The sequence below is a fragment of the Cupressus sempervirens genome, chromosome 3 (genome assembly GCF_028749045.1).
Source record: "Cupressus sempervirens isolate cs-2001-9-10 chromosome 3, ASM2874904v1, whole genome shotgun sequence".
NCBI classification, from domain to species: Eukaryota; Viridiplantae; Streptophyta; class Pinopsida; order Cupressales; family Cupressaceae; genus Cupressus; species Cupressus sempervirens.
In genome coordinates this window covers 989,624,613-989,647,894 of record NC_143120.1, presented here as the reverse complement: position 1 = coordinate 989,647,894, position 23,282 = coordinate 989,624,613, and the positions used below count along the sequence as shown (strand labels likewise).

The following is a 23,282-nucleotide window of genomic DNA, read 5'->3' as shown; positions in this document are numbered from 1 at the left end:
TACTGACCAATTCAAACTCCATTTTAGATTTAGTCTTGAGTGAATTTGGCTTGAGGGCGGATTTTAAAATAAATCAGTTGAGAGGGGAATTTTTTATATTATAACGTGGACACCACCTCCAATGAGTAGAAAGTTTTAACTGAAGCTCCAAAGGAACAAAATTGTGAATCTTGTGAATTTCATTGATAAGAATTTGTGACACTTAGAAGTCATTCTTGAGTTTCCAGTCGTTTTCCCAAGTCAAGGAAGTAAACTCCCATATATCCCTGAATTCCACTATGCCTTTTTTGAAAAGGATTTTTCTATGTAATTGAGAAAGAGGTTGTTCTTGGAAATTAATAAATCTATTCCACCAAATGGAAGAAGTAGAGAAACTCCTGCCATGGTTGGCATCTTGACCTTTCTGTTCAAGAAGAGGAGAAACTAGTTGCAAAACTTTCCATATGCTTAAAAATTGTCTAGAGGCTTGGCGATTGAAATATTTAGCCATAAGAATTTTATATTTCCATCCAAACTCTTTCCAAGCATTATTACCTTTGGCAGTAGCAATTCTATGCCTTATAAGGGATTTCCTTGGCACTTCTTTGTGAAGAGATCTAGTAATCCAATTAGTAATTAGGCAGATCCCTTGTGAGTAAGGATCCGTCACTCCTTAACCTCCTTTGGTTTTTGGTTGAATACAATAGATCCATGAAGAAATTGGTTTTCCTTTCTTTTTGATCCATTTTCCTAAAAGGAAACCTCTAATTAATTGAGTAAGCTGATTATAAAAGCTTTTAGAAGAATGCCAACAAGATGAAATGTACATGACTTGCAACGAGGATTTTGTACACGATGTCGATGCATTCATCCATAGAAAGAAATTTGTTTGATCATCATTGCAACTTGTTTTTAATTTACTAATAAACTACTACCACATTTCAAATAGCGACACTCCAGTTCCAAAAGGGATACCAAGATATCTGGAAATTACGCCATGAGAATTGATTTTACTCTTTTAAAATAAAAAACCTCAATAACATTAAGCTACTCGTTACTTTTACTATATCGATTAACTTTTCTATCAATGCTAAACAAAATAGTTAACAAACAACAAAAAGAATCCCTGACATTATCCAAAAAAAATCCTCTGGCTTCTGCTTGATTCATTTTCCCAAAATCTAAAAACAAACCCTTTAGCCCTTCAAAAATAAAACCAACAGTAACATTAAGTAACCCATTCATTTCACTATATGGAGTAATTATTATGCTAATCTTAACTCTCCAAAAATGTTACAAACAACAAAAGGAATCCCCAATCACAACCAAGCAAATTTCTCTGGCCTCTGTCTTCTACTTTCTTCCTTTTCCCAATACCATGAATGATCAAATAAAATCCTCTCCAAATTTTAAAGCTGCCCTTTTCCTGTCTATGTTCTTTTATAATCCTTCTTGTTCCTGGAACTGCAAATTTCCTGAATCTGCTCTTTTAAAAACTATGCCTATCCCTTCTCCAAACAGAATAATTCCTTCATTCCAATTAAAATATACTAAACAAATTCAGTTGATCATTCAGGAATGTCCATTTCTTTACAATTCTAATTTTATCTCCTTTGCTTATCCACATAAATTTCTTTAATTCATTTGATTTATTTTTCAAAAACCAAATTATATTTAAGTCTTAAATTTAATTAAACCTCTTAACTCAATTTTATTGCTTATTTCATTTAATTGTCCTCTTGTAATAAATTTATTCATTCATTTCAATAATTAATTAAAATAAACATAATGGACCAGCACAAACAAACTCTGAGCATGACCACTAAGGTCGACAACTTTCACAACCACACTATGCATACAAACATAAAATCCAATATGAAACTTTGAATCTGTAGGCGAGGGTTATGATTTTTCTTAATTCACAATTGATGTCAACTTTACTACCTTTACCCCATATGCCTATCATCACACATCTAGACGTGACACTAGAGTTATTGATTATAATTTATAATCACATTATCCATATATAACAGTTAAAACAGCGGTCCATAAGATTTTCTTTCGACACATCATTATACAAAAAGTAATAATCAAAATTCAACTAATTTCTGACTAAAAGATTCCAAATAAGAATCATGATACCAAATAATTCCATCAATCCCCATGCCCAAATTACATCGAAACAGGATTTAAACTATTCTCAATGTTTTTAGGGGCTTAGTCTAGGATGTTAAATAAATAGATTATTTATGAAAGATGCCAAAAGGATCCTTTCACTGAACTTCTGTAAATTTTAATTAAAATAATAGATTTTTCTGTGCTTTCCTTGTGGTCTTAGAGAATTAGACAGAAGTTGCAGAAAAATTGTTTTTTTTCTTTTTTTTCGTATTTTCCAGATAAGTAAAACAATAATTAAAAACAGCAGCAAATAATATAATATTCAGTCAACCAGAATAGCTACAAATCATACCGGGCAAGATATGTAATCAGTATGCCAGCAAAGGTGTTTACAAATAAAGAAATGATGACACCATCTGCAAGAATGGACCAGCCACGCCCCAAAAGGGCAGAGATGGCTGACGTAATCCAACCAACAAACCATGTGCCAGCAGAAAGACAGTCATACGGCTGCTATAGTCATGCCAAGGCAGCAAGAAGATCCCAACGTGCCAAACAAGAACCCCAATGTGCAATACACAAGCACCCTCAATGTTGAACTTAAGAATCTTTGTCAACTACTGAAACAATACTGTAGAATGTTGCTGAAACCACCTATTGGGGTTTGTGTCCCAATACCCAAGCTCTAGGGTTTGCGTCCCAAACCTCTAGAATTGCTCCTCAGAACAAAATTGCAAATACCAAGAATGAAGATGTACAAGATAATTAAAGAATGAACCAACATCTCCTTTTATCTTCCTCAAAGCCAATCGAACCCTAAACGGAGAATATGCCTTTCCCTTTATTATAAAATGGCATCTTCTCAATGAAAAGGTCTTTATGTATAGGAAAAACACCCTTTCCTTAAATAATATAACTCTAGGTGCCCAAAGGTCTCCGAATGATGAAAATAAGTTATAATAATTCAAGACCTTTCCAACGAGCTATAACACATAGGTCTATTACAATAATAGATAGTCGTCTATTATTAGTTAATGCTTATCTATTGTAAATATCTAGTTAGCTTTAGTTTGCTTTCGTTTTTTAGCTTTCTCTGTTAGAATAAAATGTTTCTATTCTTTACGATCATTTACTAAGGAAACATCGTTTTATTCTTTTGTATAAATTGACCTTTCAATCTCTGTTAATAGCAAGCAAGTATTTTACCAATTACTTCCCGTAATATGGTATCAAAGAATATTTCTTAAATTTTTTTCGAAAATCATAATTTCTTTAAAATTATTAGACCCATTTTTGAAATTATTTTTCTGTGATCCTTGCTTCATCATATCAAAATCCTCTAATTTTCAAACAAGGGTTTTTGTCTGAGGGTTTGTTGAAAGATCTCTTGCAAAATCGCATTTTTTTCCTACCTCATTGCTGGAAAAATCGTGACTTCCGACTCAAATTTTTTTGTGTGCCTTCAAGTCTTTGCTACCACGATTTAATGCCCTATTTTTCATGTTTTTTCAAGGGCTCGTTCCGACAATAAATCACAGCACAAATCATGCCGTTTTTTCCCTCCAAATCGCACCCATCCGAAGCAGCTTGCGTCTATATCTTTTCAGGCTCATTTAACAGCAAAATCGCAATTTTAGGGTCAAGGATCAATTTGTTCCGTCTCCATTCTTCATCAGCTATGCTATCCCTGCAAAAAAATCCATTTTTCTGCCTACAAAACACCTTTTTTTGCAATTTTGACCATTAATGGCCACCAGCTAGAGTTTTCTTCGAAACCCAAATTTTTGGGCTTCAAAAAAAATTTTGATCACAGATTCTTGGTGGGTTTTTCAAGAGCTCAACTAGGCTGTCTGATTTTTGTGGGTGCCACATTTTTAGTGCCTCGATTTTTGAGCCAGCGGATCCAAAAAACGACAACATACTCCTAGGTTTTTCGAGCTCTCTTTTGAGTCGCTCTCCATTTTTTCCAGATCTTCCATTTTTGGCTTCGAAGAACGTGCCTCCACAGAGTTTCACAGTTTTTCATTGAAAAACATGCCATGGCGTCTCTGACAAACATTTTGCTCGAGCACAACTCCAAATTCAATGGTCAAAATTATGGCACTTGGAAGCAGCCGATCATTGCAATTTTTGAATATCGAAACACTAATCAGCTTGTTCTGGGTATTACAAAATGTCCAACTTCTAGTTCCGATCAGGATACATGGGATATGAATAATTGAGAGGCAATGATGCTTCTCAAATCATCCATGGCTAATGATTAGCTTTCTTAGATTCCATCCGGCAAAATAGCTATCGAGATCTAAATACATCTCAAAGGTCTTCATGAGACTTCTGACAAAAGCAGAGCCTTATTTCTTTAAAACACTCTGTTTTCTATTGTCATGGATGAGCGCACCTCGCTCTAAGCACACCTAAATCGGATTCAGGAAATCCGTGATCAGTTACTTGCCATCGATCGCAAGATAGAGGAAGAGGATGTTGTGGTTATCACTCTTCAGAGTTTACCAAAGTCCTATAAGCATTTTATTGAGTCTCTCAACATCACATCTTCTGGTGTTGATTTGAAGTTCACTAATCTCTGCACCCTGTTGCTTCAACAAGATCAGCGGAAACAACAGTTCGGTAGCAGCTCCAGTTCCACCTCCATAGAGCAAGCCTTTGTTGCGAAATCCTTTGAAAAGGATAAAGGCAAGTTTCAACAGCCATCTTAGTAGAAGTCTACTACTCCAGCACCAGATGGTTCCCAAAAGAAGAACATTCAATGCAACTACTACCACAAGTTTGGGCACACAGAGGTTGAATGTCGAAAACACTTAGTTGCACAGTCTAAGCAATCAGGTTCGCAGCCCAATGCAAATAGTGCGGAGCACACTAAGCAGGTAGAATCTACCTTTTACGCCTTCATGGCTAAAAGACCTGTAGATCATGTCAAGTCGTCTGCCTGGTACATTGATTCAGGTGCCTCTTGTCATTTCACTCACTGCAAAGACCAATTTACTAACTACCAACCTTATTTAGACTCTGTTATTTTTGGTGGCGAAGAAGAGTACACGGTTGTTGGCAAAGGTAACATTCAAATTCAGTCTACTGGGAGGAATCTCATATTCCTTGATGTGTACTACATTCCAGGGATGGAACTAAATCTAATCTCAGTCAATCAATTATAGCGACATTCTCCACACTTGGATGTCACCTTCAATTCACATCAATGCACCATCATTGATCAGGCGACTAAGTCTACTATTGCAGTGGATCTTAAGGATCATGGTCTTTTCAAACTTGCTGATTTTGGTGATTCTCGGGACTTAGCTATGGCTACTCGACGGTCTTCTATCAGCACACTTTGGGATCAACGATATGGCCACTTAAATGTGCATTATCTCTCACGCTTGCTCAAGATGAGCTTGTTCTTGGATTGCCAAAGATTCAGACTCAACAGCTTGGAGTTTGTGACGCATGCTAGGATGGAAAGCAACATCGCACACCTTTCACCAGTGTTGACTCATGGCGAGCTTCTCAAGTAGTCCAGCTTGTACATGTCAATATCTGCGTCCCTATGGGCCACTCCTATTCTTGGGTCCAGGTATTTTTTGTTGTTTGTTAATTATTTCCGTAGAAAAATGTGGGTTTATTTCCTTAAAAAGAAATCAGATGCATTTCCTATATTTCAAAAGTTTAAACCTTTAGTTGAAAATGAATCTGGGAAATCTATTATCACTCTTAGATCAAACAATGGGGGGGAATTTTGTTCTAATGTTTTCTCCAACTTCTTGGATACACATGGCATCCAACGCCAATTAACCACATCCCACACGCCACAACAAAACAGTGTAGTTGAAGGTCAAAACTAGACAATCACTAAGATGGCTCGCTCCATGCTCGAACATAGACATGTTCTGAAGAAGTTTTGGGCAAACCCAGTTAACACTGTCGTTTATCTGTTGAATCGATCACCCACAATGGTGGTCAAAGGTAAAACTCTGGAAGAGGCTTGGTCAAGTCACAAGCCTAGAATCAGTCACCTGAAGGTTTTTGGCTCCCTTTCTTTTGTTTGGATCCCTAATGCGTAATGCACCAAGTTGGATACCAAGAGTCAGAAACTCATGCTTGTTGGATACAGCAGTCTTCACAAAGCCTACGACCTGATTGATGTTGAGACATCTTGTCTCATCTACAGTCAAGATGTAGTCTTTGACGAGCAGCGAGGACCATTCATGCCTGTTTTTCCTGTTCCTCATCCAACAAACCAACCTATGATGGCTCGTGATTTGGGAGTTTGGCTTCCATTAGGTCCACCTGATGGGAGGCCTCCAGCAACTCCTGCAGCTCCAGTTATACCAGTGAGGAGGTCTCCTGCAGCTCCAGCTATACCAGTGATACCTGTACAGACACCTCCGACTTCTCCTGCAGGGTCACCTCATTTTGTAGACGTTTCACCTGAGTTTGATCCAAATTCTTCTGATGAGGAACCTACTGATCAAACATCTCCTGATACTCATGTTGGCCGTTCCCCTATCTGGCCTAAGTGGTGGGCTAAGACGCTTCCTCATCTTCGTGATGATGGGCTCATTGATGGGAGAACTGCTTGGAAAAAGAGCAAAACTACAAATTTTGTTAACTTTGCTCTCATCGCCAACATTCAGTGTGTTTGAACCTCAAACATATTTTGAGGCTAAAGGAATTCCAAAGTGGGAATAGGCCATGACATCTGAAAGCCAAAGCCTGCTGAAGAACTGATGGGGAACGCTCTGATACCACTGATGACGGTACGCTCTGATACCACTGATGAAGTACTGCTCTAATACCACTGATGAAGGTACGCACTGATACCACTGACGAAGGGCCACACCACCCTTACCAACTCACAACCAAGAATGCAACAATATGAAGACAACGAGATAAAATGCTTCCCAAGTAACCTCCTTGTTTCTAAATCGCAGCCACTAGCTCTTCTCCAACCTTATCCAAGATCCAAGTGTAAACTGCCTCACATTCGGCGCTCTGTCTACACACTCACAAGTCCATCACAATCCTGCTGTAAACTGCCTCACATTCGGCGCTCTGTCCACAGACTCAAGAAAACTCACTCTTCACTTCCTCCTCTTTCACACCTTCCAGCTTCACACCTTGAAGCCTTCACACCTTCCAACTTTCACACATTCAAGTTTTTCCTTCCAAAGCTTTCACCTTTCCAAGCTTCACCTTCCACAGCTTCTACTTCCCAAGCTACTCCTTCTCGAGCTTCTCCTTCTCGAGCTTCTACTCCTCGAGCTTGATTAAAAATGCTCATATGCCTTGCTTAAATAGGCACTTACCACCCAATGCATGACTTATCCACAACCTTCTAGAATTCCTCCTACACAATATCCACAACCTTCTACAACTTCCATAACCTTCTACAATATCCACAACTTTCTACAATATTCATAACTTTCTAGAATTCTACCCACACACCTCGATAAATGGAATGACAACCATTTTTATTTTATTTTTCTATTATGCCACCTATTCACCTCAAAAATAGAAATCCCCCTTTCCTTTCTTTTCTCCTTTTTTAATTTATTTATTTATTTCTTCTAATTTTCGTCACTTTCTCTCTCCATAATTTATTTTATTTTTATTTTTTTTTAGATTTTAAAATTTTACATTTAACATGCCTCCCCTTTATTTTGGATGCAAGATGCTCCTGCATCAGACTCCCCAGGTCCGAAAAGATGTTCTAATAACTGGAAGAACATCTTTTAAGATTTAGCACATAAATCCCAAACTAGTTCTTCACATATATGTCCTCCAAATCTTCAACTTGCACACTCTTTCCCTTGTTTTTCTTCTTCTCCTTCACATCCACCACAGGTGTTCCATAGGTCTGCTTCCCATGCTGATTTTCAATCCTCTCAAAATCTGCCAACTCAACTCGACTGCCAACACTCAAGTTTCTCCTACCGAGCGCTTCATTTTGCAAAGGAATCAAGGAAAACTTCCTACCACCTTTCTCAATAGTAAACAAATTCCTAACACGATCATGCATAGCCCTGCAATCATACTGCCAAGGTCTACCAAGTAACACATGACAATTGTTCATATCCACAATATCACACAATACTTGATCCTTATACTGCCTAATCTGAAAATCAACAAGGCATTGCTCCCTCACTTCCAAAGCATGCTCACCTTGCTCACCTTGCAACCAGCCAATCCTATAAGGACAAGGATGTCTCAATCTCTTCAAACCAAGTTTTTGAACCATCTCCTCAGCAACAAGGTTATCAGTACTACCACCATCTATAATCAACTTGTAAACTTTCCCACCAGACTTACAACAAGTTTTGAACAAACTAGTCCTCTGACAAGAATCCAATGTCTTCTTACCCATTAGTACTCGCCGAGCCAACAAACTTTCTCCTTCCTCAGGCTGATTTTCTTGGACTTCAACCTCATTCACAATAGTAGCTGTCCTACCAATAGAACATTCAAAAGATCTATGTCCTTGACCACACTTGAAACAATTACCTCTGAATACACCTCCACCTGTCCTTCTCCTTTGTTCAATAGGTTTTGGTTCACCTTCTGCTTTTGGTTTAGCTTGTACCAAACTATCCTACTTCTCCTTCCCTCGGGAACTACCTTGATTCTTCCTCTTTAGCTTCTCCTCTTCTCTCAAAGCATACTGATAAGCATCCTCAACTGTGGAAATATTCAGCATACCAACCTCATCCTGAATATTGAATCTCAAACCATTAATGTACCGTGCTACCTTCTCCTTTAACAATTCTCTATGCCCAGACCGAATAGTCAACTTGTAGAACTCCTCGGTGTATTCCTTCACAGTCATATCCTTCTGTTTCAGATTCTGTAACCTCTTAAACAATTCAAGTTCATAATCAGCAAGAATGAACTTTGCCTTTAACTTAATCACCATCAATTTCCCTCTAGTGATCTTCATTTCACCTTCCTCTTCTCTGTCTCTTTGCAGTTCCTTCCACCAAAGAGCAGCATGTCCCTTCAACTTAGTTTGTGCTAACCTTACTCTCAATTGATCTTCAATACCTTCAAGCTCAAAGTAGTCCTCTAATTCACCAATCCAATCAATCAAGTCTTCAGGATTCAAAGTACCTGAAAAATTAGAAACCTCCATCTTATGCTTCAGCTTCAACTGAGATCCAAGTCGAGCAAACTGACCAGCCCTAATTCCAATAGGTCTCTCCTCATGATCACTTCTATCCTCACTAGCAGCTTCAAAGTCTTCGGCAACTTCGTCATATCTATCTTCAGTACCCACGTGCCTAGGTATACCACCCAAAGCACTCACAATTTCAGCAATTATGTCACTCTTCATCAATGCAATCTCTGATTTGAGCTCTGCTCTTATCTTTTCTAAGATTCTTTCTTCGATAGCTTCACTAAGGTCATCGTTTTCCTTAGGGTCCAACCTTCTTGGAGGCATCTTCTAAAAATTTAGCAAACCCTAAACAACAAATCCACCAATCTAAAAGATCAATCAGCCACAAGATCAACCTTCTTTGCAAATCCTAGTGTAAACTGCCTCACGTTCGGCGATCTGTCCACACACTTAGGAACTCCCACTCTGATAAACTTTACCCAGCCAAGGTCCTGGTACAAACTGCCTCACACTACGGCGATCTGCTTGTACACTCAGGAACTCCTGCTCTAATAAACTTCACCCAACCAAGGTCCTGGTACAAATTGCCTCACACTTCGGCGATCTGCTTGTACACTCAGGAACTCTTGCTTTGATACCACTGATGGGGAACGCTTTGATACCACTGATGACGGTACACTCTGATACCACTGATGAAGTACTGCTCTAATACCACTGATGAAGGTACGCACTGATACCATTGACGAAGGGCCACACCACCCTTACCAACTCACAACCAAGAATGCAACAATATGAAGACAACGAGATAAAATGCTTCCCAAGTAACCTCCTTGTTTCTAAATCGCAACCACTAGCTCTTCTCCAACCTTATCCAAGATCCAAGTGTAAACTGCCTCACATTCGACGCTCTGTCTACACACTCACAAGTCCATCACAATCCTGTTGTAAACTGCCTCACATTCAGCGCTCTATCCACAGACTCAAGAAAACTCACTCTTCACTTCCTCCTTCTCTTTCACACCTTCCAGCTTCACACCTTGAAGCCTTCACACTTTCCAACTTTCACACATTCAAGCTTTTCCTTCCAAAGCTTTCACCTTTCCAAGCTTCACCTTCCACAGCTTCTACTTCCCAAGCTACTCCTTCTCGAGCTTCTACTCCTCGAGCTTGATTAGAAATGCTCATATGCCTTGCTTAAATAGGCACTTACCACCCAATGCATGACTTATCCACAACCTTCTAGAATTCCTCCTACACAATATCCACAACCTTCTACAACTTCCATAACCTTCTACAATATCCACAACTTTCTACAATATTCATAACTTTCTAGAATTCTACCCACACACCTCAATAAATGGAATGACAACCATTTTTATTTTATTTTTCTATTATGCCACCTATTCACCTCAAAAATAGAAATCCCCCTTTCCTTTCTTTTCTCCTTTTTTATTTATTTATTTATTTCTTCTAATTTTCGTCACTTTCTCTCTCCTTCATAATTTTTTTTTTTTTTTTTAGATTTTAAAATTTTACATTCAACATGCCTCCCAATTATTTTGGATGCAAGATGCTCCTGCATCAAGAACACCTAGGTCCTATCAGTGAACGGGTCCTATCACCTGCCTGTAACTGATGCCGAAAAATGTGGGCCAAATGGCAATCCCACTCCTAAAAACTAGGGATGCTCCTAGAAACTAGGGAATATACCCTATCACCCTAAAACTGAAACCGTACACTGGTCCCGAGGAGCCTCAAATCTAACACTGCCACAACCTCCTAAATTTTAGGAAAATCCCTAAAATTAAGGAACTGCCCCAACTGGCTCTCAAACTGAGTGTAGAACCAACCCTGGTCACTGAGTATCCAACATGAGTCTCCATCCACCATTGCTAGCCTACAAGACTCCAATAATAGGCCAACTCTCATGACTCTACTAGTCAAACTAGAGAGGGGACATGACAATTTCTTTTTGCATGCCTCAAAAAAAGTTTCAGAAGTCACAAACTGCAAGAAAGAAAACACCAGCACTGAAGCATACATAAGTATGACAAAAATTGACTAGAAAAATACTCCAAATCAACATTTGTGCAAGATAGCGCTGATGCAAAATATGGTAGCTTTAAGCACAAATGGAGGGTAAATTTCAATCAAGAATATATTGCCTCTCCAAAATGGCAATTGAATTTGGATATATATTTTTGCCCAAATAACTATTGATAGTATCATATAATACTTCACCATTGATCAAGATTCAAGATATTTGATATGTCAATATAAAACATATATGTGGATATGAGGGCGGTGCTGAGCACATTTGATATGCAGCGAATGTATAATGAAAACATTTTATCAGTGAGAAGAACCGTATATCTTTTCCAGCAATTGTAAAACAATTGGCTTCTGGTAATTTTTCATGGGGAAGTCTCTGCCTAGGTCACCTATAGGCTAATAATCTTTGTTTCCTCCCTGATATCTTCCTTACAATACCAGTTTATAGATTGTAGATGCCTTCTATAGGGAATATAGTGTTTCATATCAATTTTAGATTAAGATTAAATTTTGAGTTATTTTATATTTTAAGATTAGATATTGACACTTCATATTCAAAATTAGGATTATGTTGGGAACCATTCCATTTATTGCATATGGTACTACCTTCTATATCTACAGTGTAGTCATTACTAGAGTTGCTAACTTGAATATTTAAAAAAGATTCCCCGAATTACCTTAGATAATCTCTTCATCTATCAAATTTGGTATTAGTATTATTATAGTAGGCCTAACTAGATATTTTGTTTATAAATCCATATCTGATAATATCAAGCTGTAATATTAAGATGTCAACCTAGACCCTAAGGACATTTTAATTTTGATACATGAAAGGAACCTCTTGGTGCAGAAAACAATCATATGCCTATTGAAAAAAGCAGCCAATCCTAGCAGCTTTACACACAAAACCCGGACTACAAGTATAAAAAGGCAACAACACAAGAACTTCAAATAATGAATCAGAATTTCAAAAAGCACTTGCGTTTCTTCCAATCTCTCTGCCTGTCCCAATTCCCCAAGGCCAGCAGATAAAATATTCCCTGCTTCTTCGCCATACAATCCCTACCACTGTACCTACCTTATTCTTCTCATATTTCCTGTGTTCTTCATATGCATATAAATTGTCAGAATTTCAAAAATGTGCCGAGGTGCCCTGTGGGTGCGGACGGAAACAAGCATTCATCCACATCCGGATGCCTGTGGGTGGCATCCGGGTGGCACCCACAGGGCACCCGTCCACCTCCAAGTATCCGTGCACATCCCCTTCGGCATCCACTGCTGAGGCACAAGTATCAGTATTTGAGGATAATATAATTAGAAGTCTACAGCAATGCATAAATGCAAAGTATTTGTGAGGATGCCCCATAAAAGAGGAGAATAAGGCATTTAAACATGAAACAGGGATACACAAAGCATGTAATCGGATAAATCATGGTCAGCTGACCTAGCAATTATTTAAGGTTATCGTGTGCATTTGGCAAACAAATTCAAGTCATTAAAAACCTATCCCTTATAAGAACATATTTAATACATAATCCATAGAAGTGCCTCACTAGTAGCATAATAGCATAGAATTAGACCTGTTTCATTGCAAAATGTCACCTCGAGTGCAGCCGCTGTGACTTACTAACATGAAGAAGCTTCTGGAACATTTCAACTTCAAGAAAGGTGCTACACCCTTATCAACACTTATTCTCCAGTATATTTTACTATTATCAGATGAGTTTTTGTTAAGAACAAATATGATTTATTAAGGAAGATCGACTGTGCTATACTAGAAATAGGGAAGATCTAAAAAAACCACATTGATAGACTGTGACTCTCACGAATTATTTAAAAAACATGGAATACAAGTTTATAAGTTATCAAGAAACATCAATAAACACTTCCCAACTCAAGAAACAGTGCACAATTCTGAATCAATTCACAATTGAGGCCATTTTAAATAAACAGTTTCCAAAGAAAGGGGCCAAATTGCATTTGGGTACTTGCAGTCTATTTTCAGTACAGACTGTAGCTATGATGCACACACTTGTACCCTTGTGATGTCTGTTATCGACATTGTATAGCTGATTATTTATCATGAGATGCATTGGTTGTGCTGGTGTATGTTGCTAAGTGATTATCAGTGTTTCAGCTTCACAAATATAGAAATTCACCAAGGTATTCAAAGCAAAGATGCAGAATTTAAATAGATGTTCAAAATAATAATAATAACATGCCATCAAATACCATTTCATATTAAGAAGTAGATCAATAAAGGGAAGACGGGCATGTGGTTACCTTCCCTTTGAAGATGTAACTATAATGTTTTCATTTTGCAAGTATGCAGACACCCTTTGGAAGCTTTCCTGATCTTTAAAGCAAACCAAACCTCTCGTAAAATTTTGGAAACTTTGTGGTGGTGAGACATACACCTTTGCAAAATCCACACCTGCTTCGAGAATTATGCTTAATACATCTGATGGGTTCACGTCTTTATCCAAATTCTCTAGCAAGATAACGTGTGAGGAAGAAAATAACTCCTCTCCTCTTCTAGTTTGACAAACATTCATAGAAATATGTCTCATATGTCTATCACATTTTACACAGTACTCATGGCTTAAATGAAAGTGAGTACAGCATGGGCAACAACTCCTACAAAAATAATAACTGTGTTCACAACCATCATGTGAAAGATCTGTACAGAAAGCATGTAATCCTGTAGGAGAATGATGTACACATTTATGTTGCAGAAGTGGTAAATCCTTTGTAGCTGTATATTTTGATGTAAGATTTTGTGGTAAATCCTCTCTACGCCCACAGCAAGACTCCGGAGTTGATTCCAACATTTCTTTTTCTGCTTTGACAAGAGTGTCACTGTTCTTACCCATGTCTCCTTGCTCCATGTTTGTGAATTTGGCCCCCTCATTCTTGGCGACATCAAAAGACTTCTGCACTTTCGTGTTTGGCGGAGACATGATAACAAAATCAGTTTGCATGTCCCCATTCTCATCTTCAATTATCACAAGAGATGGACTTCTATTGAAATCGTCTTCTTTATTTCTATTCACAAGAATTTCATTTACAGTCCTCGAGAAATAGGAGCAGTCATTATCACTATTGCCTCCTAAATTGCCATCATAATTCTTCCCCATCCTGGGAGAGTCATCATCAATCCAGCCGCCAGAACCATCCTTGACATCTCCTATAACAATTGAATCACTTTCAGAGGCATTGCCTTCTGATTTACATGCTGCAGCTAAAGTATCTCTGTTTTCCTGTTTTAGAGAACACAAGTTACTATCTTTGTCTCCTCCATTCGAACCACAGTTCCCTGGTATGCCATATATTTTCTGAACAAAGTATCCACGTTTATCATCACTGGAAAATTGTTTCTGAAAAATAGTGCTTCCAATACTCGGTTTATAGTTGAAATCTTCCTCTAGACCTTCCATTTCCTTCAAATCTGTTGGTGTCAACTCCATTTCTCCTGATTCTTCTTCAATGTCAATCACCTGTCGAGCTCCAAATGGCCAACAGCTATTCATATTTCCAGTTGGTTTTATTACTTGAGAGCTCTTAGACCTACTGATGGTGTCCCCTATTTTTTCTATGTTTGTTTGTGAAGAATTTTCGACAGCAACTTGTGACTTATAATCCCTTCTTTTTTCTAAATATCTCACAACATCCTTGATAACAGGGTGATTTTGAATTTTCTTAGACTGTAATAAGTAGATGTTCTCACAGTATATGGATGTCCTTTCCCTTTCATATGGGCCAGCAAGCCACAAAACTTCATAGATACAGTTACACTGATCCTCTCCATCTACAGAGATATGTTTGAATTTTGACCCGGTGACCTGCAAACAGCTACATTTTGTTAAACATGAATAATTGATACTCAATTCTTACAGCTCCCATTCTGGCACAGAAAAATAAAAAGATGTGTTACTGCATGCCTTTGTGAACCATAATTCTCTATGAAACACACTATATTTAAAATTTTGATTTTAATTTAGCAAGATAGTGGTGAATCTTTAATCAATGCAATGTGAGAATTTGACATGGTTCAAATGTTTGTCACATGAGAGTTTCAGCATTCGGAAGGCAAAAAATAAGCAGCACAATGTTACTTCATAAAAGTTATTCTGCTTAGAGCTAAGAGCTCATGATAGAAGAAATATATAACAGCTATTTTTCTCCCAAGTATGAGGAAAAAGTATTATTAGAAATAGCTGGGTTCCAACCTATCTTGGACAGATTTTTTTTAAATAATTTAAAGTAAGAGCAAAAGAAATCCCTTCAATGCATAAACAGACATAAATCAAGGAACTCCCGAAATCAACCAAACGACTGCATCCAGCTGATAACAGAGAAGCTATCGGTTTTATTATTATATTGTATCTACACTCTTCGTAGGTTTGAACAAAACATTGTAATGCCTTTGTCCAATGATATCATTGACAACAAGCAACAAACTCATTCAGCATTATATATTTAGAGTTAATTTTCTCAAATCCCAACCCTCTTAACATCTAATTGCTTGGAATTTAAAGTTACTTTTGTCATGTTCTAAAGTCAAAAGGCAAATGTCTATCATATAGCTTGACAAATAATACTTCTTGGAAATTTTTCATTATTTAATACATTTTGCACATTCTAAATACTGCAAACATAAATATATTAAGGGTAATCAATATGCTTTTTTTCACTATTTCTATTAAGGAATTTTTCCATTACTTAATACATTTTGCACATTCTATATACTGCAAAGATAAATATGTTAAGGGTAATCAATAGGCTTTTTTCGCTATTTCTATTAAAGAAACAATAGTCTCTTTAAACAATTATAGCAAAAATCCTTCTCAAAATACATCAGCAAACCAAAAGACACGGTCTGTCAATTTATCGACCCAAAACTAAGATTACAATTAAGCACTTCTGAAAGATTAATGTGGAAATCAAGAAAACTGAAAATTAGAAAAAATCTCAGTTTATGGGAGAAAATTACAAATTCTGGAAAGTCATGATAAGTAGCAAGATTTCCCCCAAAAATATCAATTGATGAGATGGTCAAACCCTAGAATCTAGATAATAAAAATTTCATTTAAAAAAATTGTCATAGATGCCGATAGCTGATAAATCATGATTATTTGCCAAATTTGGTTACCATGGGATTGATATTATATATACCACACAGCAATAAATGCATCTACTAAATTGTACACAGAAAATATAAAGTACGTAGTTTGCAGATTTGGACTCAGCAGATCAAAGACTTTCAACTTGGCAGCTTAAGGAAAATGAAAAAAAGAAAATCATGCAACCAAGGACACAAAACTTAAGCACTTGAGGGATAACTCATATGACCAAGCACTCAATTAGACAGAGCAGATTACGAAAAGTAATTAAAAAAGATCCAAGTTACCGATTCTTGTCACTGGGCTCCAGATGCGGTTTCTGATCTGGATGGAAGTCGGATGTGTCCGGAAGCCTATGGCTGCCTTCTGGGAAGCCTCCGCAAGGCTTCCGGAGGCACTTGCAGACACAGCGGCCATATACTATTAAAAAAATCAAAAAATCACTTAAGTTTCCCAATATGCATCTGCAGTAATTTGTCGTTTTTTGCAATGAAACCCTAAAACAAACCTAAAGGTGTTGAAGCATTCACAACTCATTTTGGAACTTTGTTTGCACCTACAGCCACTTTCTCATTTGGTCTCCAATTTGCATTGCCATTGTGAAGCCAACTTCGGCATTTTCAAAGAGGATCTATCGAAGGACGAGAGATAGCTTTCTCAAAAGAGTTTAAAGCATTTAAGGTAAGTGATTAATCCCATTCTTGAGTATTTTGATTTTTAATTTTTTTGCGTTTTTGATGAACTTTTTCAAGTTCTTGAAGAAATTTTTCAAATTTTTTTCAATTTTTTTTAAAGATATAAAAATGCAAGTTTGGGTATCTATTTTAGTTTTTTTTTTTCACTTTTTTGCACGTGTATGCATGATGTTAATAGTTATTAGGACCTAATTAAATTTTATTTATTTTCTTATAGATTAGGTTGCCAAAAAAATAGGCACGAATGGATGCCAGCGATAATGCTAGTCAAAGTTCAATGGGGGGCCAAGGAGGGCAAGGGACTGGTAATTTCAAAACTGATATAGGTTCTCCTTTTGTGGAGACATACAACACAGATATCATAGGTTGCAGGAGGTTGCTCATACTATTGGAAGTGCAATTATTGTTAAACTAACAAAGAAAAACCTTTCAATCGCTCATATCCCAAGTGAAGCTTCATTTTATGGACCTTGTTGGCAAAGGATTTGGAATGTGCGAAGGCAAAAATGGTACTGGGATGACTAGTGCAGAAACAGTTTCATTTGTAAGAGAACAAGAAGTTGCTAATGCATTGGTCAATAGATTAGAAAAAAGCTACTATCAAGATCCACCCTCAAAGAGCAAGATGCATGCACCCACTAAACCAATTGTATCCTCCCAATGCCCATTCTTGCAAGTACCTGTGCCAAGAGAGGATGAGGAAGAAGTGGGAATTTCAACCTACAACAAAGGCCCATTGCACACTGCATTTAAAATGGAGTCAAGAGACTATGCTAATGAAGTCATCGCATGTTGCCTCTATGCAAATGGGCTTCCTTTCAACTTGGTGACATCACCGTATTGGAAGTAAATGGTGGCAGCAATCAAAGAATCGCCAACTAATTACACAAGCCTAGGGTATGAAAAGGCGCATACAACTCTATTGCAACAAGAGAAGACACATATAGAGAAAGACCTTCAACCAATCAAAAATCTTGGAAAACTTTGGGTCTAACTATTGTGTCAAATGGTTGGAAGGACACAAGAAACTGGCCACTGATTAACGTGATTGCAGTGGCCCCCAAAAAGGCAATGTTTTTGAAGGTTGTTGATTGTGAGGAGCAAATGAAGGATTGCGAATTCATTTCTAGAACTCTCATTGAGACCATCGAAATGGTGGGTAGTGAGAATGTCATACAAGTGGTCATAAAGAATGCCAAAAGTGATTGAAAGTGGGTATGACCATATTTTTTGCACCCCATGCACCATACACTCCCTTGCTTGGTTATGCAAAAGATTGGCACTCAAATAGATTGGGTGAAGAAAATATACCAAGAGGGGGAGGACATATAAATGTTTGTGACAAACCACCACCTATCACAATCTATGTTTAGAACATACTCCAAATTGGAGATGCTCAAGGTAAATTAATTTTTTAAGATTACTAAGTTTCATGGATTTGTAATTTAGTTAAAAATTAAAATTTATAAATTTATTGTCAAGTGACATATTGTTAACTTGCTTGGGTTTGCTAAGACCCATTTTGCATCTCATACAATTATTATGAGACGGCTCCTCAAGGTAAAAGATGCATTGAGCCAAATGGTCATCGATAATCAATGGGGCACATGGAAGGCCTCAAATTTAGAAAGACCACAAAGGGTCAGGAATTTGGTCTTGAATGAGAGTCAGTGGGCTCATGTGGCATATGTATTGGATTTCACCGAGCCCATCATGACTATGCTTCGCTTCCCTAATACAGAGACACCTTACTTGGGGGATGTGTATGATGGCATGGACACCATGGTTAAGAAGGTAAAACATTCTATACAAGCACATGAGAGTGACCCTACACAAAGCGAAGCCTTACGCAATCAAGTGGAAGCAATCATCCACCAGCACTGGAATAAGATGACTACCCCATTGCACCTCCTTGCATATGCCTTATCTCCTAGGTACTATAGTGAGGAGGTACTTGGTATGTCAGGTAGAGTTGCACCATTGGCAAATGAGGAGGTTGTTGAGGGGTACTACAAAGCTCTTACAAGACTCTTCCTACTAAAAGAAATGCATGAAAAAGTGACGCTAGAATTTGGGTTGTTTGCTTCGAGATTAAAGCATTCTCCATTTGCACTAAAAGACCAAAATAGAATGGGAGCTATCACATGGTGGTACATGTATGGTCAACCTTTCAAGCATCTTCAACCTCTTGCAATCAAGGTCCTATCACAAGTAAGTTTTTAATTTGTTTTGTTTTATGTTTACCATTTACATTCTAGAATTTAGTGCTTCACACATTCTTAGGAATTGGAGTAGATACTCCTTTATCCATTAAGTGAAGCGCAACCGGTTGGGCTCCAAGAAAGTTAAGGACTTGGTCTTTGTCCACACCAACTTGCAACTTTTGTCACGTAAGAATGATCATTACAAGGAAAAGACAACAAAGCTTTGAGATGTAGGCCCTGAGTGTGCAGATTTGGATGCAATACTTCATGATCTTACTACAGTCGGAGAGGGTGATGATGATAGTGTGGCACGTGGTGCATCTAGCTTAAGTGGAAACCATGTTTGGTTCAAATGATCTTTCAGCAATTGGAGATGATGATGAGAATGTGAATTTTCTTGTGAATTCTTAAGATTCAAAGTCTGATGCATATTAGTTGATTGAATCTTCAATCATAAACTAAGTTTTTATTTTGTTGGAATTTTGAACATGACCTATTGGAACTTATCGTCTAACACTAAACTCTAATGTTTGACAAGCACATATTGATATATCATATGAATTTTGAAATATCACATGGTGGTACATGTATGGTCAACCTTTCAAGCATCTTCAATCTCTTGCAATCAAGATCCTATCACAAGTAAGCTTTTAATTTTGTTTTGTTTTATGTTTACCACTTGCATTCTAAAATTTAGTGTTTCACACATTCTTAGGAATTTGAGTACATACTCCTTTATCCATTAAGTGAAGCGCAACTAGTTAGGCTCCAAGAAAGCTGAGGACTTGGTCTTTGTTCACACCAACTTGCAACTTTTGTCACGTAAGAATGATCATTACAAGGAAGGGACAACAAAGCTTTGGGATGTAGCCCCCGAGTGTGCGGATTTGGATGCAACACTTCATGATCTTACTACAGTCGGAGAGGGTGATGATGATAGTATGGCACGTAGTGCATCTAGCATAAGTGGAACCATGTTTGGTTCAAATGATCTTTCAAAAGTTGGAGATGATGATGAGAATGTGGATTTTCTTGTGAATTCTTATGATTCATAGTCTAATCATAATGCATATTAGTTGATTGAATCTTCAATCATGAACTACGTTTTTATTTTGTTGGAATCTTGAACATTACCTATTACTTATTGTCTAAGACTAAACTCTAATGTTTGACAAACACATTGAAATATAATATGAATTTTGAAATATCTTGAGTTTTCATAAAGAGTGAAGTATCACAGTCATACTGTCAAATGATTTGTTTTTGTATATTTCTTGCATTTCTTTGCATATATTATATATATATTTCCTCCCACATCCAAAAAAAGAAAATTCCCCGCATCCTATATTCGCTTCCGGATTCCACATCCAAATTGGTAACTTAGATTATAATTAATTTTTTTTGGAATGTTTCATATGTTTTAAAGCATGTATTTTAGACTTTGAAAGCACATTTTTCAATTCGCATACAACTTTGTGTCCAAGTTCAAGCACCACCTACTAGGAAAGTGTTTAAAAAAATTGCATGTTCCTTGACCTTAGAGGCCATCACTTCCTGCAAACAAGCCTCTCCATCCACCCACAATATCAGAGCCCCTACATATGCCATACCTAGGTTCCCATTGTGTAAAACTAATGCTTCATCTAGCATGCTCAACTAAAACTCCAGTTACTGGTGATTTTTCTGCATAAATCCCACATGATTTCATGCTCTGGTGTTCAGTCCATGTATGTCAAGTTTCAGCATTGGACTCTCAGAGTACTTGCACAATTCTGAACTTGCACTGAAATTCACCAAAATTCTGCTGGGATGAGCCATGAATTTGGCTCACAAAAACATGGCCAGAAAAAAGGTTGATAGTAATCTGAGTTTGCAGTATATGGGGCAGTGCATCTTCTCTTATGTACATTTTCATGTATTTCTAAAGATATATGAAGGTGTATATTGAATAAGATGCAATTTCCATAATGGAGGAGGCCAATTGGTAATTTGCATCAGTGGTTAGACAAATCTTTCATCTGTGTGATTCTTTGCACTTTTTGTCCATTTGCAATATTCCCAGAGAATGGAATGGAGTTGCTGACTGTTTGGCAAAGTGGGCCTCTGAAAATGGTGAAGACTGGGATATTGATGCAAGTGATGATCTACCTCCTGATTTTTGGAAAGTTTAGATAGACTCTTTCTTAAGAACAGAAATATGTAATGAGCTGTGTTTTTTAGTTTGGAATAAATTTTTACCCCTTTTTTTCAAAATTTAAAAAAAAAAGATGCAATTTCCATAGAACATATGGAGCAATAAATATGCTATTATACTGTAAACTTTGTTACAGTCCAATGCTATGCAATTTTTGAATCATTTTGACTCTTTCTGTCTCTGATAATTTGCTATATGACTTGGAATACATGTTGATTATCTTTTGAGATATCCTAAGTTACTATTGTTAAAAATGTAATCAGATTTAAAAGAATGAAAGGACTTGTTTTCTATTTTAATAATTTAGTTGATTTAATATTTCTTCTGTAAATTTAACAGATCTTTATTGGTGGAGACTAACTAAACTGTGTTTCAGACTTCTATACTAAACAGAACAGTATTTTATCTCTGTATTGTAAGTTCTGATTTGAGTTAACTTTATGTCTTTTATATTCTCAGTATTGATAAGTAATGATTCAGACATGCACAGTACTTCCTTCTAACTCAAGGAGACCTGCGTGTGAAAGATGAGGAGTCTTATGCAATCTATTTATGTGATTGCTTGGTACATTGTAAATTAAGAAAGTGAAAGCCTTGTAAACACTTTTATTATCAATAAAGGAGATATTTTGCTGGTGTGGCTGGGTTTTTCCCTTCAAGTGGAAGGGTTTTCATAGGATAAATTTTGAGTCTTTTGTATATAGTTGTTACACTTCTATGTTTCTGTTTATCTAATTTTTGGCCAAAAATATTAACATGGTATCAAAGCCAAGTTAGATAACAGCCTAAGAGTTTGATAGAGAATTGGACGGAAGCTTGGTTCTGCTGGGAGTGAATTTGTGACTGGAATTCACATTTGTGCAAATTGGTGAAGTGATTCAGATAAGTTTCATTTATAATATTAGTCGTGTTTGCCTGAAAGTTAATTTTATGAGTTTTCTATCTTCTCATGATATAATTAGCTTTTAGCATTATATTCAGTTCCTATAAGGCTTTTTGTTAATATGTTCAAGTGAGAATTTTTTTTAAATATTTCTATCTTTGTTGTAATCAAGCTTGTGGGTTCACCATTCCTCTGCAATATTTATTGCCAATAGGATCGAATAACCTTTATTTGCAGGGTCTTATAATATTTTCAGCTACTTTTAAGGTCATCTCCCCTCAGAGTTTTGTCTGCTACCCAAAGCCAAGTCTCCCTCGGCATGAACCAATTTTCAAAGCATCTACACTCTTAACGGACTGTCATCAATGAAAGTGTAGAACTTAAATCGCTCTTCCATTTATCTGCGTCAGCAACTATCATTGTCAAGCAAGAGGAGAATCAAAATAATGATGATGTTGTTGGAGTCACAACACATATAACTCAGCTATTCGCTTTGGATTGAAACTCTAGAGAACTTGCTGGATATCGATATTGTTCTCACTGCAAGCATATTGATATTTGCAAGCTCATTTGAGACAGAAAACTCAATCATAAGCTTTGATCGGTAATTTTGCTGCACATGATGGCACAAGGCACTTCCGAGCTAGAGGGAAGAGTGATTGGTGGTAGTCAGAATGGGCAGACTTTAAAGAAATATCTTCAGGCATCATCTATTGTTTACTTCTCATGCATTTGAAAGATTGATATGTTTTTGGGCAACATTATATTCTTTCTCTCGTGCGAAAGACTCAAGTGTTCAAGCAACGTTATTTTCTCCCTTTATGTTCGAAAATCGGAAGTACAAGCATTTTTATTCTTTTTGTTCTAGCAGCTGATATTGTTTTCAAGAGTTATTGATTCTTGGCAATAAG

The 23,282-nt window shown here is 37.0% G+C and overlaps 1 protein-coding gene across 1 annotated transcript in view; it reads right to left on the bottom strand.

Moving 5' to 3' along the window:
• The window catches only part of LOC149570078 (uncharacterized), a 45,172-nt gene that overhangs the window by 6,498 nt on the left and 15,392 nt on the right, over positions 1–23,282 (bottom strand). The window contains exon 2 of the mRNA XM_089822739.1: positions 13,556–15,114. Coding sequence (XP_089678865.1) covers positions 13,556–15,114 — 1,559 coding nt within the window. The remainder of the gene's footprint in view (positions 1–13,555; positions 15,115–23,282) is intronic.